This window comes from Lonchura striata, chromosome 1 (assembly GCF_050655825.1).
Source record: "Lonchura striata isolate lonStrDom1 chromosome 1, ASM5065582v1, whole genome shotgun sequence".
NCBI classification, from domain to species: Eukaryota; Metazoa; Chordata; class Aves; order Passeriformes; family Estrildidae; genus Lonchura; species Lonchura striata.
The window spans coordinates 70,456,568-70,470,205 of record NC_140703.1 but is presented as its reverse complement, the minus strand read 5'-3'; the positions used below and the strand labels follow the sequence as shown (position 1 = coordinate 70,470,205).

At 39.4% G+C, this 13,638-nt stretch overlaps 1 protein-coding gene across 1 annotated transcript in view; it reads right to left on the bottom strand.

Annotated features, from left to right (window-relative positions):
• FLT1 (fms related receptor tyrosine kinase 1) overlaps positions 1–13,638 on the bottom strand; it is a 116,950-nt gene that overhangs the window by 84,391 nt on the left and 18,921 nt on the right. The window contains exons 4-7 of the mRNA XM_021541982.4: positions 7,904–8,028; positions 2,182–2,344; positions 1,959–2,095; positions 256–430 (exon numbers count right to left, since the gene is read on the bottom strand). Coding sequence (XP_021397657.3) covers positions 256–430; positions 1,959–2,095; positions 2,182–2,344; positions 7,904–8,028 — 600 coding nt within the window. The remainder of the gene's footprint in view (positions 1–255; positions 431–1,958; positions 2,096–2,181; positions 2,345–7,903; positions 8,029–13,638) is intronic.

Genomic DNA, 13,638 nt, shown 5'->3' with positions numbered 1-13,638 from the left:
AGCACCATCACAATATTTAGCAGACAAAACTGATGAAATCGAACATTAACATGTCTATTGCCAACAGCAGAAAACAGTCATGGAAGAAATGGCACATGGCTCCAGGCTCCAGGCTCCCTCCTGGAGTGCCTCTCTCCCTTATTTGTCTTTTTCTGCCCATGATGGCTTCCACTTTGTGTCACAATGTAGAACTATCACACAACTGACCTTGGTACATGAGCACTGAATGTGCCACAAATGGGCATCACTTCTTACCATAAACAATGACTGTTGAGTTGACAGCTTTGATGGATGGCCCACTCTTCACGTGGCAGGTGTACTGGCCTTTATCAATATCCCGCACTCTGTCGACAACGAGGATGCTGTAAAAAATGTTGGCCTCTGAATTCTTCTGGTCAATACGCTGCGTTATTGAACCTCTTTTCCTTGTCTATAAGAGCCAAAGAAATGAACAACAAAGAGCTTAATCAAACCATTTTTCATGATTAATAGGATTTTTATTTTCCTGTACTGCCACCATAACTTAATAAAAAAAAAATCCCAGATATCTTTGTAGAGCACAGATAACAAAATATACTTAACATTTCCAGAGGGTCAACAATAAAAAATATAAGCAGCCTTATAGGGCAATTCACCCAAGGTGTCATGGCATCCAAACTAGTATTTTCCAGAAGAAGATCCTCCCTTTTGTATAGCCTGTCATATCAACATGCCCAGCTCCCCATTGTCATTGTCCAGCACTGCTCCTAAAAATCCCTGAAGCCATGATATGAAGAGCAGCACATAGTTTGGTGCCTGGATTCAGTGCCATAGGGAACAGACACACAGAAGAAAAGGACATTAACAAAAGGAGGGGAGAATTCTGGAAACGTTACAGACAGAAAAGGGACTCAATTTGGCAAGGGAATAGCAGGGTGGAACTGAAGATAATGTGACTCTGAGGAGTTATTTCCTGCAGCTCCCTCTCAGCATTTGCCTCCAAGTTTATTTAACCCAGGACATTGTTGATGTCTTATAAACACTGAGCACCCTTCAGTTACCATCTAAATAAAAACAAAACACAATTTCACAAGTGTGGTGCCCAGATAGAGCTTGGTAAGGCAGCAGTGAGCAATATAATATATTTGGAGCATTTTTTGTTGCTAAGTTGTTTATTTCTGAGGTGAAAAAATGCCAGGGAAAATGGCTACAGTAAGCAATAAACAATTGCATTAATCTTCCCTATATAATGCAATCATAATTTCAGCCTGTGATTAGGTACAATGAGTGACATAATAAATGATCTTGACTTGAATCACCAGCATAAATCAAACTGACATGAAAGGAATGGGAGTTGTAAACCTTAAGCTAATGTCAAATTTCTTATCAGTTTTACACGGACTCCCTGGCAGTTATTCTGTAAGTGACAAATATTTATGAGGATGCTCCCAATGTGGGGGGTGGAGAAGCACATTCAAGATCATTCCTGTAGTTGTCAAAACAAGAGGATTGTTCATGTGACACTTAACAAATTAGATTTTGGCTAGCTAAATCAAAATATCTTTTCTAAACATGCTCGAATTGGGTGCCTGACTGTCTGCCATTCTTTGAAATGAATGTGTTGAGCAGACAACCTCACTGAAGACTTTTTTGTCACAAGAGAGAGCCCCTGGCTGGGACAGGGTGATAAATTTCTCTTGTTTCATCAGGTCAAAAAGAAGCTCCCAGAGATGAAGCGATTCTAGCGTTTGCTCGTGATTATGCAATATAACCAGAGCACATTGTGTAAATATGTTTACTTATGAAATTAAGCATCAGAGGGGAAAAAAAAAAGAAACCTTAAAGACATGTCAGCAAGGGTCAAAATGATGGAATGCAAAAAATGGCAAGCATTCCAAAGCAGAATTACTCCTGGGATGCTAATTGCAGCATGATCTGTGGGAAACCTCTGGTTTCTTCTTTCCAACTACAGCACTCACCTCTCCAGGGTAAGTCCATGTCATCTGCACTCTGGTGTTCCAGGCTGCAGTGACAGTGCAGTTAATTGCTAGGCTGTCTCCCTTCAGCATTTTGACGAGACGTGGGGTGCTTAACTGAACATCAAAAATGGTGTTGGCTGCATGTAACAAAGAGGAGAACAATTAGTAATGCCAGCAGGGCAGGGTGCTTTCTGAGAGACAGGGAGTGGAGAATGAGACCTACTTTCTCTGTGTGTTAGGTACTTGGTGCTGTATGTGTGCCCACCAACAGTTGTCTCACAGCTCAGGAGCCCAATGAATTTGTAAGTTGCCTTAGGTATTCTGAAGCCTTGCATGCTGTCCCAGATTATTGTCTTGCCATCAGGAATTAGGGTTTCTCGTGGAATCTGGAAGTGCCAAACACACATCAGGAAAAGAGCTCATCCTCATGTCTACTCTCTAATCAAAGCAGCCTAGTAAAAAAGGGATGAAGGGAAAAGCACCCAAAAGAATGCCAATCAACATGAAAAGGATGGCATTTAATGATGTGGGGTTTTCAAGTCACATTTTCATTACAAAATAGATGAAAAACCTGGGTGAAGAATGTGAATCTTGCATTTGTTTCCAGGATTTCATTATTTATAACAGGATGTAATTTGTGACACAATAGATTGACACCACCATTAGCTTCAGCAGTTGGGCTGCTATTCTGTTGGCTCCTGGTTGGCAGCTAAAGTGCTCATCTCCAGGAACCTTTGCAATTAAGTATCCTGGTTTAAACACAGAGAAAAAAATACACACTTTTCATTGGAGATGACAAATGGTTTTAATTTGCTGTCATTTTGTGGCTTTAAGAAATTCCTGCCAGGATTCAATTCCATGCATGTCATTTATTTTGCCTAAAAGACTTAAAAAATAAACAAAAAAATATTGCCATGTGGGATCAAATGTTCACTTCATTAGCAGTATGAGTTATCTTTTACATTATGATCTTTTGCACTTTAAGCTCCATTTTAATAAGGTATCAAGAAAACGCTGAAAAAGTAAAACCTAACATAGCCATTGAAGCTGAGAAAAAACCTCTCATTTTCAGATCATGCTATTTTGTTGCACCTTATTGATGGACTAAATGCCACTATTTAGATAGCACAGAGATCAGCCATGAGTACAAAGCCTGGATATGACTCTACTTTGATAACACCTGTTTTAATGGTAAAAGTAAGATATTTTTAAAGAAGGGACAGAGTACAGTTTAAATGAATTACGGTCATAAGGAAAGATCCCTGGATCAGCTAAGCACCTTACAACCCATCACTTCCCACTGTGCACCAGGCTCACCTTGTCCCTTCATCCTTTCTTCCCCTTTATTTAAGCAGAGGACTTATGTGCTGGACAGCCCTTTCCTTCCTACAAGCAAAGCCAGCATAGGTGGCTGTCAGGGGCTGGGGGAAGCATGAATGTCTGTCTCCTTCCCATGTGGTGCAGCTTCTCCCTACAATGGGGCACCGTCGATGCTGCCTGCTCACCCTATACAGACACCCTCGAGATCACACTCGCTCATCTCATGCCATTTCCTCCAAAACAACTGAGTTCATGATGAATCAAATGAGCAATAAATACAGAGCACAAAATGACGTGGTAGATTTCCTTATCTTTACAACAGCTGATAAGATGCTATAATAAGCATGCAAATCACAGGGAAGTGTGTGCAGCACACACACAAATAAAGCCCATTACGTTACAGCCTGCTGGCTACCATTCAACAATATCTTGGTCCCTATGAGCTCTGCTGCCATTCCTATTCTAAACAAAACACATTTTCAAGTTTGGTGTAACTAGTTCATTGTTATGTTTTCATGAGCTTCGATTGGATTTATCCTCTTCCTGCTTTGGTGAAAATCAAACTATTTCTGTACAAGTCTTCATGACGAAAGTGAAGCCAGAGGGTGAGAGCCTTCTGGACTGGTATTTCCCATTGAATGCATTCACTGCACATTCATTACTTAATTGATGTATTACTGACTTTGTATTTGCCTTACTTCAGGAATGCAAAAGTAACCAAAACACCCAGAAGAGTCCTATTTTGCAACTTGTAATTTTGTGAGGTGTCTGGATATCTACTAGGCTTACTTATCCTGGAGGCAAATCTTTGTCTGTACAGTTTACTCATCTGACACTCAAAACCACCTAGAGTTACATCTTTTTCATATAATTTTTTTGCATCTCTGAGACTAAGAAGTTACACCCCGTCACCTGTGAAAGCATAACACAACACTAAGTTATGTGAAGAAAAACTTCAGAAAACTGAGGTCTTTGACTAGCAAAAGACCACTGCGACATAGCTGGTCTTTGACCAAATCTGTTGGAGGGGAAAAACCCAAGATGTTGCAGCAAGTCCCTTTTGGAGGATGGAAATAGCAGTACTTTGCCTCAGATGAGAAGATGGATGGAGGCTGGGTGCTCAGCCTAAAGCCCTTCACAGCTCTGCCCTCTCTCCCTGCTTGCTTCAGCTCCTTACCCAGCTATTCTCCATGCTGTTCTTGGCCAACCTCACTGGCTCAGATTACCTGTTTCCCACCCTCAGAGAACCACAGCTGTTTTGCTCTGCCTAAACCAGCCTTCAGACCACCAGCTAGAAACATGGTATTGTCATCACCATACTGATCACTGTGTAGATTGTACAAAACAGAGGATCCAAGAATAACACCGTTATTTAGGCTGGAAGGGACTTCCAGAGGCCATCTGGTCCTGCCCCTATGCAGAGCATGGCCAGTGCAGTTCAAGGCCTTGTCAAAAATCTTGGCCATTTGGTCATCACAGAGAGAAGTAGAAAACCTATGAAGAAACACTGTGCTATAACAGTGAGACTTCTACTGAAGTAGCAGAAGATAAATTCAGCCACAAGAATAGCTTTCAGATGAGAACCAACAGTGAGTCAGAGGCATTCAAAGAATCAGCTTGTTGCGCTGGCTGCAGTAAACATGGAATTTATTGTCTACATACTAATCTCTGTGAACCCTATCACTGTGGCTCCCAGTGCATTCTTGGCCTTTTACCTTCTTTGTACTTTGTTTCAAATGCAACTATTTTTGGTATAGCCTGTGCCTCCTTCTTTGTTCAATCTCTGCTGAATGTTTTTGGTACCTGGTGGCATTAGCACAGTACAGCCACATACTGTGTATGTAGATATGGTCAAGAGTTATAGTCAAGCTGTGGTTCCCCACATGTCCAAAGGCAGATTGCATTGGAAAGAGATAAATAAAAGTTTAATAAAAATGAACATTAGCTTTTTGAATGTTTGGATTTTCTTTCACGTTTCCCCTTCCACCAATTTGGGAAGGATGAGATGTCATTATTAAGAATTCAGATTGTCTGCCTATGTGATTCACAACATCCCTTGGGGTTTTTTGCACTTTTCATTCCTTGTACTGAAGCTTATTTACTTCTATTCCTATGAATGTCACTGTCTTTATGATAGAGAGGCCAAAAGGATTCTCATTAAGCAAATGGATTAAATCATTGTATCAAAAGGTTTATCATTTCCATTTATCAAGATAAGAGCAAATGAAGAGGTAAGAGAAGTGCACAGTTTACTTGCAATAAAGTTTATCTTATTTTATGGATCCTGAATGAAACTCCCAGAATCATGTTGATAGGAATGATGGTTTCAGCGGCTCTGAATATCTAACTATTAAGCATTAGATCAAAACTATTAATTGATTTCACAATTCTTCATATGATAAGGAAAAGGCCATCAGCTGCTGCAGATAAAGTTTATACTGGGACTTGAAGGCTGAATTTGAAATAGGAATTAAAAGCTTCATCCCCATTTCCCAGTTTGTGTTTTATTAACTTCTTGATTTTTGAAGACCCACCAACCTATGTGATTGCTATGCTATAAAATACAATCTGCACAAATGTTCAGCCTGAAAATGAAAGAAAGACAGTATCTAAAAAGTTTTGACTAAGGTAAAGATGAAGTTTGAGTACAAAAATAGATTGTAGTGTTGAACATGGATAATAAACATTTCCCACATTGGTCCACTAAAACTAAGAAGTAACACTGCAAAGAAACAAATATTGGAGGCAATGCAACTGTATGGAGTCCTTCCAGAAGAGAGAGATTATCAAAAATATTTTGTATTTTTACTTCCTGGTAACATAGAAGGCAGATGACACTAAAGCTGGTATTTTCTTTCCAGTTCCAGAGAACTGCATTATAGGGACACCAAATTCTTCCTTTGTCACTGATGGAAAACACAAAATAGCTCTTGCCATTTCTCCAGAAGTAGCATGCCTACAGCTGTGGAATGCATTTAAGACATCTCTTAATTGCTCTGTGAGTAAAACTGTGCTGGAATCTTCATATAATGGTGTCATAGAAGATAAATAAAGTAAGATGTGATGTAATGCATTGCAGCTTACATGCTTCAGGAAATTCTAGGATTAATTAGGGAACACATTTATTTTTCCTGGAATGCAAAACATGTAAGCAACCAATCCTTTCTTTCAAGACTTGGCTCTACCTCCTCTTTCTCCTTCTGAGAGTATTACATCTGTTTTTGATGGTATAAAGCTGTGCCTTACACTACAAGCCCAAGCTAAAGGCAAGTTGATATGAAAAAAGAGAGTAGATGTGTTTCAATCTTCTACAAATAAGGAGACTTTTTTTTTATTTGTTTAATGAGAGAAACCTGACAGGAATTTTCTCAGCTAGAAATCTAATATGCCGAGATTTCAGATGCAACACTAAAGTGCCCAAATAAATTCCCACTTTACAACACCCCTTCTATGGAAAGCTAAGTCTCACTCGCATTTGATTCTATTGCCACACAACCTTGTGCATCTTCTTGCAGGAGAACTGTGTGTGTGTTTGTGTGTGTGTGTACCTACACACGTAGGGTAACATCCTGGGTCAGATCACTTTCTTTTCTCTGCATTTTGTTCTTTTTCATGGGATTTAACAGGTGAAAACCAAGCAGCAAAATCAGTATCTATATTAGCAAAGCAGCACCTGAAAGAATTGATAAAATTTGTGGTTGGTGTAAAGCTCTGCAGTCAAAGAATTATCAAAGACTTGTGTTGGGCTAGATAAGCATCTTACGGTGGTATTGTTTGGCAATTGCATGCTATTCTATAAAGAGACAAACCTCTTTTCCTTTTAATAGTGCTGAACTTTCATTGCCACTATGTACATAACTCCCTTTATTTAGAAATAAAACTTCTTTACCACTTCCACCTAATTTTTCAGAAAAAAGAAAAGTAATTTTTAAAAAAATGCCCCAATCTCAGTCTTGATACTAGGTACTTTACTACATACATTCAGTTAGCTGTTCATGTAATTCTTAAGGCATCTAAGAGACAAATGTTTTCCCAAAACATGGAAATATCTTTTTTTTCCCCCAAAAAACTAGTCCCATCACATCAAACTTTGTCATTTCTCTGCAAAGTTTTCCCACAAAGAAAAGCCATCCCTTCTCTAAGTGTGCTCATATGTAAAAGGAAGCAGCAAGGTCTTTAGTGGGAGTAGAGGTAGGGAAAAGGCTTGCAAAGATCCTTGTACAGCCACAGCAAGTCCCCAGGGACTCACCGGCTGTTTCAGAGGACAGAAGAGGAAAAGGGAGGAAGGGCAAGGGAAGAGGTGGGAGGAAATCTCTTCTCCTAACAAGAAATTCCTTCCTGGGCTTAAGAAACCTTTGCCAGTGAGGGTTTAATAAAATAGTATGAAAAGTTTAAGTTTCTTCAGAAAATCCCCAGCCTTTGTAGGAGATTTGATGAAGCCCTTCTGTGCGACTCAAAATGAAGCCTCAAGGGTTGAAATATTTCTGAACACATTGACACCCATAAACATTGCATAAGAAATATTACATTGTTAAAATATTTCAAAAGCATGACAATAGCTGTAAACAAATAAACAAAAACATCGTCCACAGTAACACTTTCAGAGCATGTTTGGATAGAGGTACCTTTTTTAAAGTAACAGAAATGTTTGGATCTGTGACTCTGCATGGAATGATCACTTCTCGTCCTACAGCCATGTTTATGATTTTAGGGATATCACTGTGCATCTCTACAAATGGATTGCTTGTATCTGCAAAAGAAGAAAAATAAAGGTTAACACATGAAATCTTAAGGCAGTGTACAGGAATAGTAACGCTGCATACAGACTTAAAAAAACAGACTTGCCCTGTTTGTAATGAAAGCTAAACAAAGTCCTGAAAACAATCTTCCATTTACTTTTGTCTAAACACGTTCATCAAACTATTACTAAGTATTTGAAGATGTATATATCATTCAATAACAGTATCGCTACTTTGAAATCTTCTTTAAATTTCAGGGCAGTTGAAGTCCATTTTTTCCATTACAGCAACATCTCTACTGCTGAGATATGTGCGTCTTATTTCATGGCATTTGTATCTTTTTATCACCAGGAAAAGTAAATATATGGGAAGCAAGCTGAAATTCACTTATCAGGAACACCCTATAAAGCACAAATTCCTGCAAAGAAATTGATAGAAAAAATTCACACTGAGTCAATCAGGGGAAAGAATCTACCATGATTATCCAGTTATTTTTTCACCTCTGAGAATATGGACTAGAAAGAGTTAATTCTTCTCCTCCTTCCCACTATCACAATACCTATGTGTCTCTTTTTTATGTGACAAGGTAAATGAAAATGCCAGGAAAACATTAATTCCTCTTGACTCAAAACTAAAGCTTGGCAGAGTAATTTACCGTCCCTTGAACAATCCCTTTAACAAAGGGCATTGTCATAAATAGCTTGCGCTGGGAACAGGGAACATTGCTGCGGCTATTGTTTGGACCACTTAACAAAGAGGGGCTTAAGCCACAGGCTCTGGCTCCAAATCTTCTTTGCAGGTGTTCAGATCTGAAGTTTCAGTTTGACTCATATTGCAGATAGACTACCTCCAAATTCACATAAGGTTTGTTTTTTAACTCCTAAAAAAAGCAGAACATTAAGATCTTTATTCTGTGCTTATCTACAGCTCTAATGTTTTTTCAGGCAAATCCCATTATTTTAACTCAGTCAAAAATCTTAGAAATAACAATGGAAATCTTTCTTGGATAATAAATGGTAAAGTAAGCAAGAACCAATCCCTTATAAAACCTCAAACTGCAACACTTGATTTAAGTGTTCTGGCCCCAAACTTCTGCATGTTGACCTATGTTCACTCAAGCAGTTCTTCAACTAAGTTACTTTTGCTTGTCTTTCAAAAGTATGACATGCACTTCCCAGGGTCATCAAAATGTTCTGCCCTTAGGATCCTCTTTCTTACTATATGCAATAATATTTTTGTTTGAGACATCAAACAGGAAGATAAATGGATTCTGCTCTAATTTATACCAGTCAGAATCCTAAGGCAGAGGATTTCAAATGTACTCCAGGATACAGAAAAAGTTTTGCTAAGGTGGTTTAATGAAACAGTTTCACAAACTTTCTGAAATGAAACCCACAAAGTATTATTTAATAGTAGGTATTAAAGGTTCACTGAGATAGCGAAAGGAACTTATGACTAATAGAGGATGCACATGTAATAAAAAATGCCCTGAGGACCTGTTAGGCTGACATTTCCTCTGCAGGACGATTCAAGGAAAGACCAAGAATGAACCTGTTTGTAGCACAGGGAAAAGAACCTTTTTTGTTTCGGGGACTGCAGCCACAGAAGAGGTCACCTGCCCCTTAACATGACCAGACAAACCGAATTACTACTCCCTGAACACTCGTTTGTCTTTGTCACAAAATTAAGAGTTTCTGCCCAAAACCAGCAAGCTTTGCAGAGTCGTTTCCTGTAGCATAATCTCCAGATCATTGTAAGTGTGAGGAAGAGCCATTCTGGGGACTGCCGGTGCTGTCCACAGACAGTATCACCACTGACTGATGCCAATATCGAGGCAGTGGGGGTTGTGCAGCTCAGACCTCACAGGATTCCTGCCCATCCAAAGGCAGGGACAGGAAACCAGCATAAAACACTATGTTTGGCTTTTCTTTCTTCTTAGTGGAAATGCACGTCCACATGTGAAGAAGCCAACAAAGTGCTGTATGAAAGTGGCCAAAGCACTCTGGTTGCCCTTGGTGGGCTCCAAGGCATGGTCACAGCCTCTCCTGGTACACTCCCTGCCGTGTGCGCCAAGGCGTCGCCGTGCCCCCGCTATTCGCGTGCAGAGCTCCCATTGACATCACCGGGGACTTCCGCCATGGGCCAGAGGGCAATTGATGGCCCCAAGTGCTCCAAATGTCTTCCTGCTTTTGATTAAAAGAAATACGCATCATGTTTCCTAGCACAGTTTTGTTTTCATAATGAGCGTGGAGGCTTTTCCTGATTCCCTTTGATTTTATTCTCCTTCCATCATAAAGGCCTGAACGAAATATTCTTGGTGCCTCAAGATCAAAATCTGGTGCAGGCTTTACCAGTGTGGATCAGGCAAAGCTGAACACACAGCAGAGCCACGGCAGATTATACCACCTTGGCAGAGTTTGCCAACAACATGGAATTCTTCTGTCCCCCAAGCAATAGCTCTCCTTGCCTTTTCTTTTCCTCTTTCCTTCCCATCACAACCCCAGCTACTACCCTAGCCATTAGCTCCCATTACATTTCCTCTCAGTTTCTTCCTGAGGGGAGGTAAATGAACCTTCCCCACATGGCTGATTGGCAGCACATCTGGCATGACTTAATTTCCCACCAGCAGTCTTTTGGGCCAGCTCCACTCTATGTTCAGAAAACTCTACATTACAGACTGACCTATTTTGAAGACCACATCCAGGTTACACATTCAGCTTCACTGAGACTTGGAATGGAAGATCTAAGGGGTTGACCTTGTTTTTATGAATTATTGATCTGGGTTGTTGGTTTACTTTTTTGGTTTTTTTTTTTTTAGAGCTGCCTGTAAGGTTAGAAAAATGAAAGCTGGATAGCCAGAATATTTATGTGTGTTAAAGGTTACTTTAAAAATCAGTTTAGTGTATTTTTAAATTATGCCTAGAATGAATGACTGTGTGCTGGGTTGGCTGTGTTCCTTACAATATCTCTCAGTTGCAATCAACATGAAACCACAAAGACCACTCATGAAATCACAAAATCCATGAAGGTCATTTGCTATATTGTTAAAGAACATAAATAGCAGCTTTTTTGCTAAGCTGGTTGGCAGCCAGATAAAAATTTGATAAGAGACTTAGCACAAGCAATATTATGTCTGGTATCAGTAACCTGTCTAGGCTATTTATGGGGTTTGCACAAACAACTAAATTAGCCAACACTGAAATGCCAAATTCAGAAACGATGGAGAGGGTTTTTCTTTCCACAAGATTCAGCTACTGTTCCTGGGTTTGTTTTGTTTTTAATAATCTGAGCTATGTAAGTCAGAGGACTTACACATACATTTGCAAGAAGAAAAGTCTCTGCAGGAAAATCTAAGCTCCTTGAAATCTCTAAAAGCTCTGAAGTACTTCCAAAATACCTGATTACATTTGGATCATCCTTAAGATTCTTTTCAGGCTAAAAGAGGTGAAATATTTTCATCACATTCACATAACACCCTTTTCCCTCATGTGAAAGGACCACAGTCTTTAGTAAAGAACAGACATGCAGACTTCATTGAAGTTCATGGGCCAATTGCCACATTCCCTTTCCATTGAAGGGATTAAGCCTCCTTAACTTTATTTATCCCAGATAAATTATTGGGGCTGTTCAGAAATAATTCCAAAAGAATCTTGCACACCAAGAGTCATTCCAGCCTCACTTGCACATCTCCAAAGCAGACATTTCTAACTGAACTAGGAGCCAAACCATTAGTGTTGTCCATGGTGAGAAAAGGGGAATTTTGCAATGGGATTCATCTGACCTGTTTTAGACATCTGCTTTACCATGAGCTTAATCATGCCCTAGGAAATGTGTCTGTTGAACCGGCTCATATGCCTAATTTCCTTAAAGAAAAACAATTTCATTTTGTATGTCTTATTCTAGAAGAAAGGTTGTTCAACTCTTGCCTCTTGTAAACCTCCTAAATAACACTCTTCAAATACAAAATATGACTAAACCTTGAAAGAAAACCTGAGACATAAAGTATTCCCCTCTTTTTTTGTTTTTCTTTCTTTTACCTGGACTTAGATGATTATTAATTTATATCTAGAGCACATTCTGACACAAAGAATTTCTAATACAATTGTACAACAATTTTTAGGCAAGGTTTGTTTTACTTTGAGACTAGTTACACTACGCTATTGTCAACATAGAACCATGACACAAATAAAACATTGTGAAAAATCTTCAGGAAAAATAGTCATATTAACCAGGAAATCCACGACAGAGCTATTACTACGTTCAGCAAGCAATCCCTAGAAAGGCTAATGGATGTTAGGAATGCTCCTTCCATTTGGTGGATCACAGTGGAAAAGTGTTTGTTTCAGTAGGAGCTATGAGCCTTGGTGAGGGAGCAGGACCATGGAGGGATCAGTGCAGAGTGCTGGATGCTGCCAAAGTGTCCGCACATGCTCTGCTCCTCACGGTGTCCTGTGATACTGAGTCCATGTACACGCAATGACAAAAGCGCGGCAATTATGGGCCATTGACGTCAGCAAGTCCTAGAGGTCTCTGTTTTGTAACAGGAACCTCATTAGAAACTAAAAATGTGTCCGCATACTTGATACAGCTGCAACATAGTTTAATTCCAATGAGTTTCCTCTTCATAACAGAAGCGCTATCATAGTATTGACTCCGACGGTGTAAGCCAAAACCGTACTGCTCATATGTTAAAACTGTGCCAAAAGCAAAGACAAAAAAAGGCATGGAGAGGAAGAGTTTCCCAGGCCTGAGCAGGTTCTTTTATCAGTGTGTAATTTATAAATAAGAAGAAAAAGGAAAAAGAAGAAAAATCTCCCTTTCTGTTAGCTCTCAGGGTGTTTTGTCTTACTGCTTTTTTTACACTTTGAATTATTTTGACTGTGATGCTTCTGATTTAAAGAGACCCTTTTGCAGAACTCTTTGGATACCCTCCATGTTCTTCAACAATAGTATCTTTAGGATTACAGGAGTCAATCCATTCAAGTTAATCTTAAATACATGTCAGTTCTGGGTCTGGATCCAGCTATCTGTCAGCAGGAGGACCTCCCAGAGAGGTGCCCAGGAAGTTCTAAAACACTCAAAATCTGCAGCATACAACTTTACTGTTAGAAAATGAGCTTAGAATCCCAGATGTTTTTGGGATTTCGAAGGCTTACATTTTGAACAATTCCCTAATGATAAAGCCCTTCATTTTGGACTGCTGAGCCCAAGACACACATCAAACCAAATACATACAGCTAGTGGGCATGTTTGACATTCTAGGCATTGGTGGGCACAAGGACTCTCAGGACCTGTACCTTTAATTATACAGCTCTGATTTTCCTCACCTTGCTTAAATCTTCTCAAAGCAATAAATTTATTCTAAGGTTGTTCTCCAGATTTCTTGAAAAGTGATAGGTGATGAACAGTACATACCAGAAGATTCTTTTGTTCTCTGTTAAGTATAGAAAGAGAATAGACAACTAACCCAGCCTAGAGGTTTCATTTTAAAACATGTCTCATTCTGCAAGGAAAAGTAAGTAACCAAAAGACATACACTACAGGATTATGAGAAAAGACAAGGAGAGGGAGAACACTGACTAGGAAATGGGCTACTGCCCTAGAGCCAAATACTTTTACTT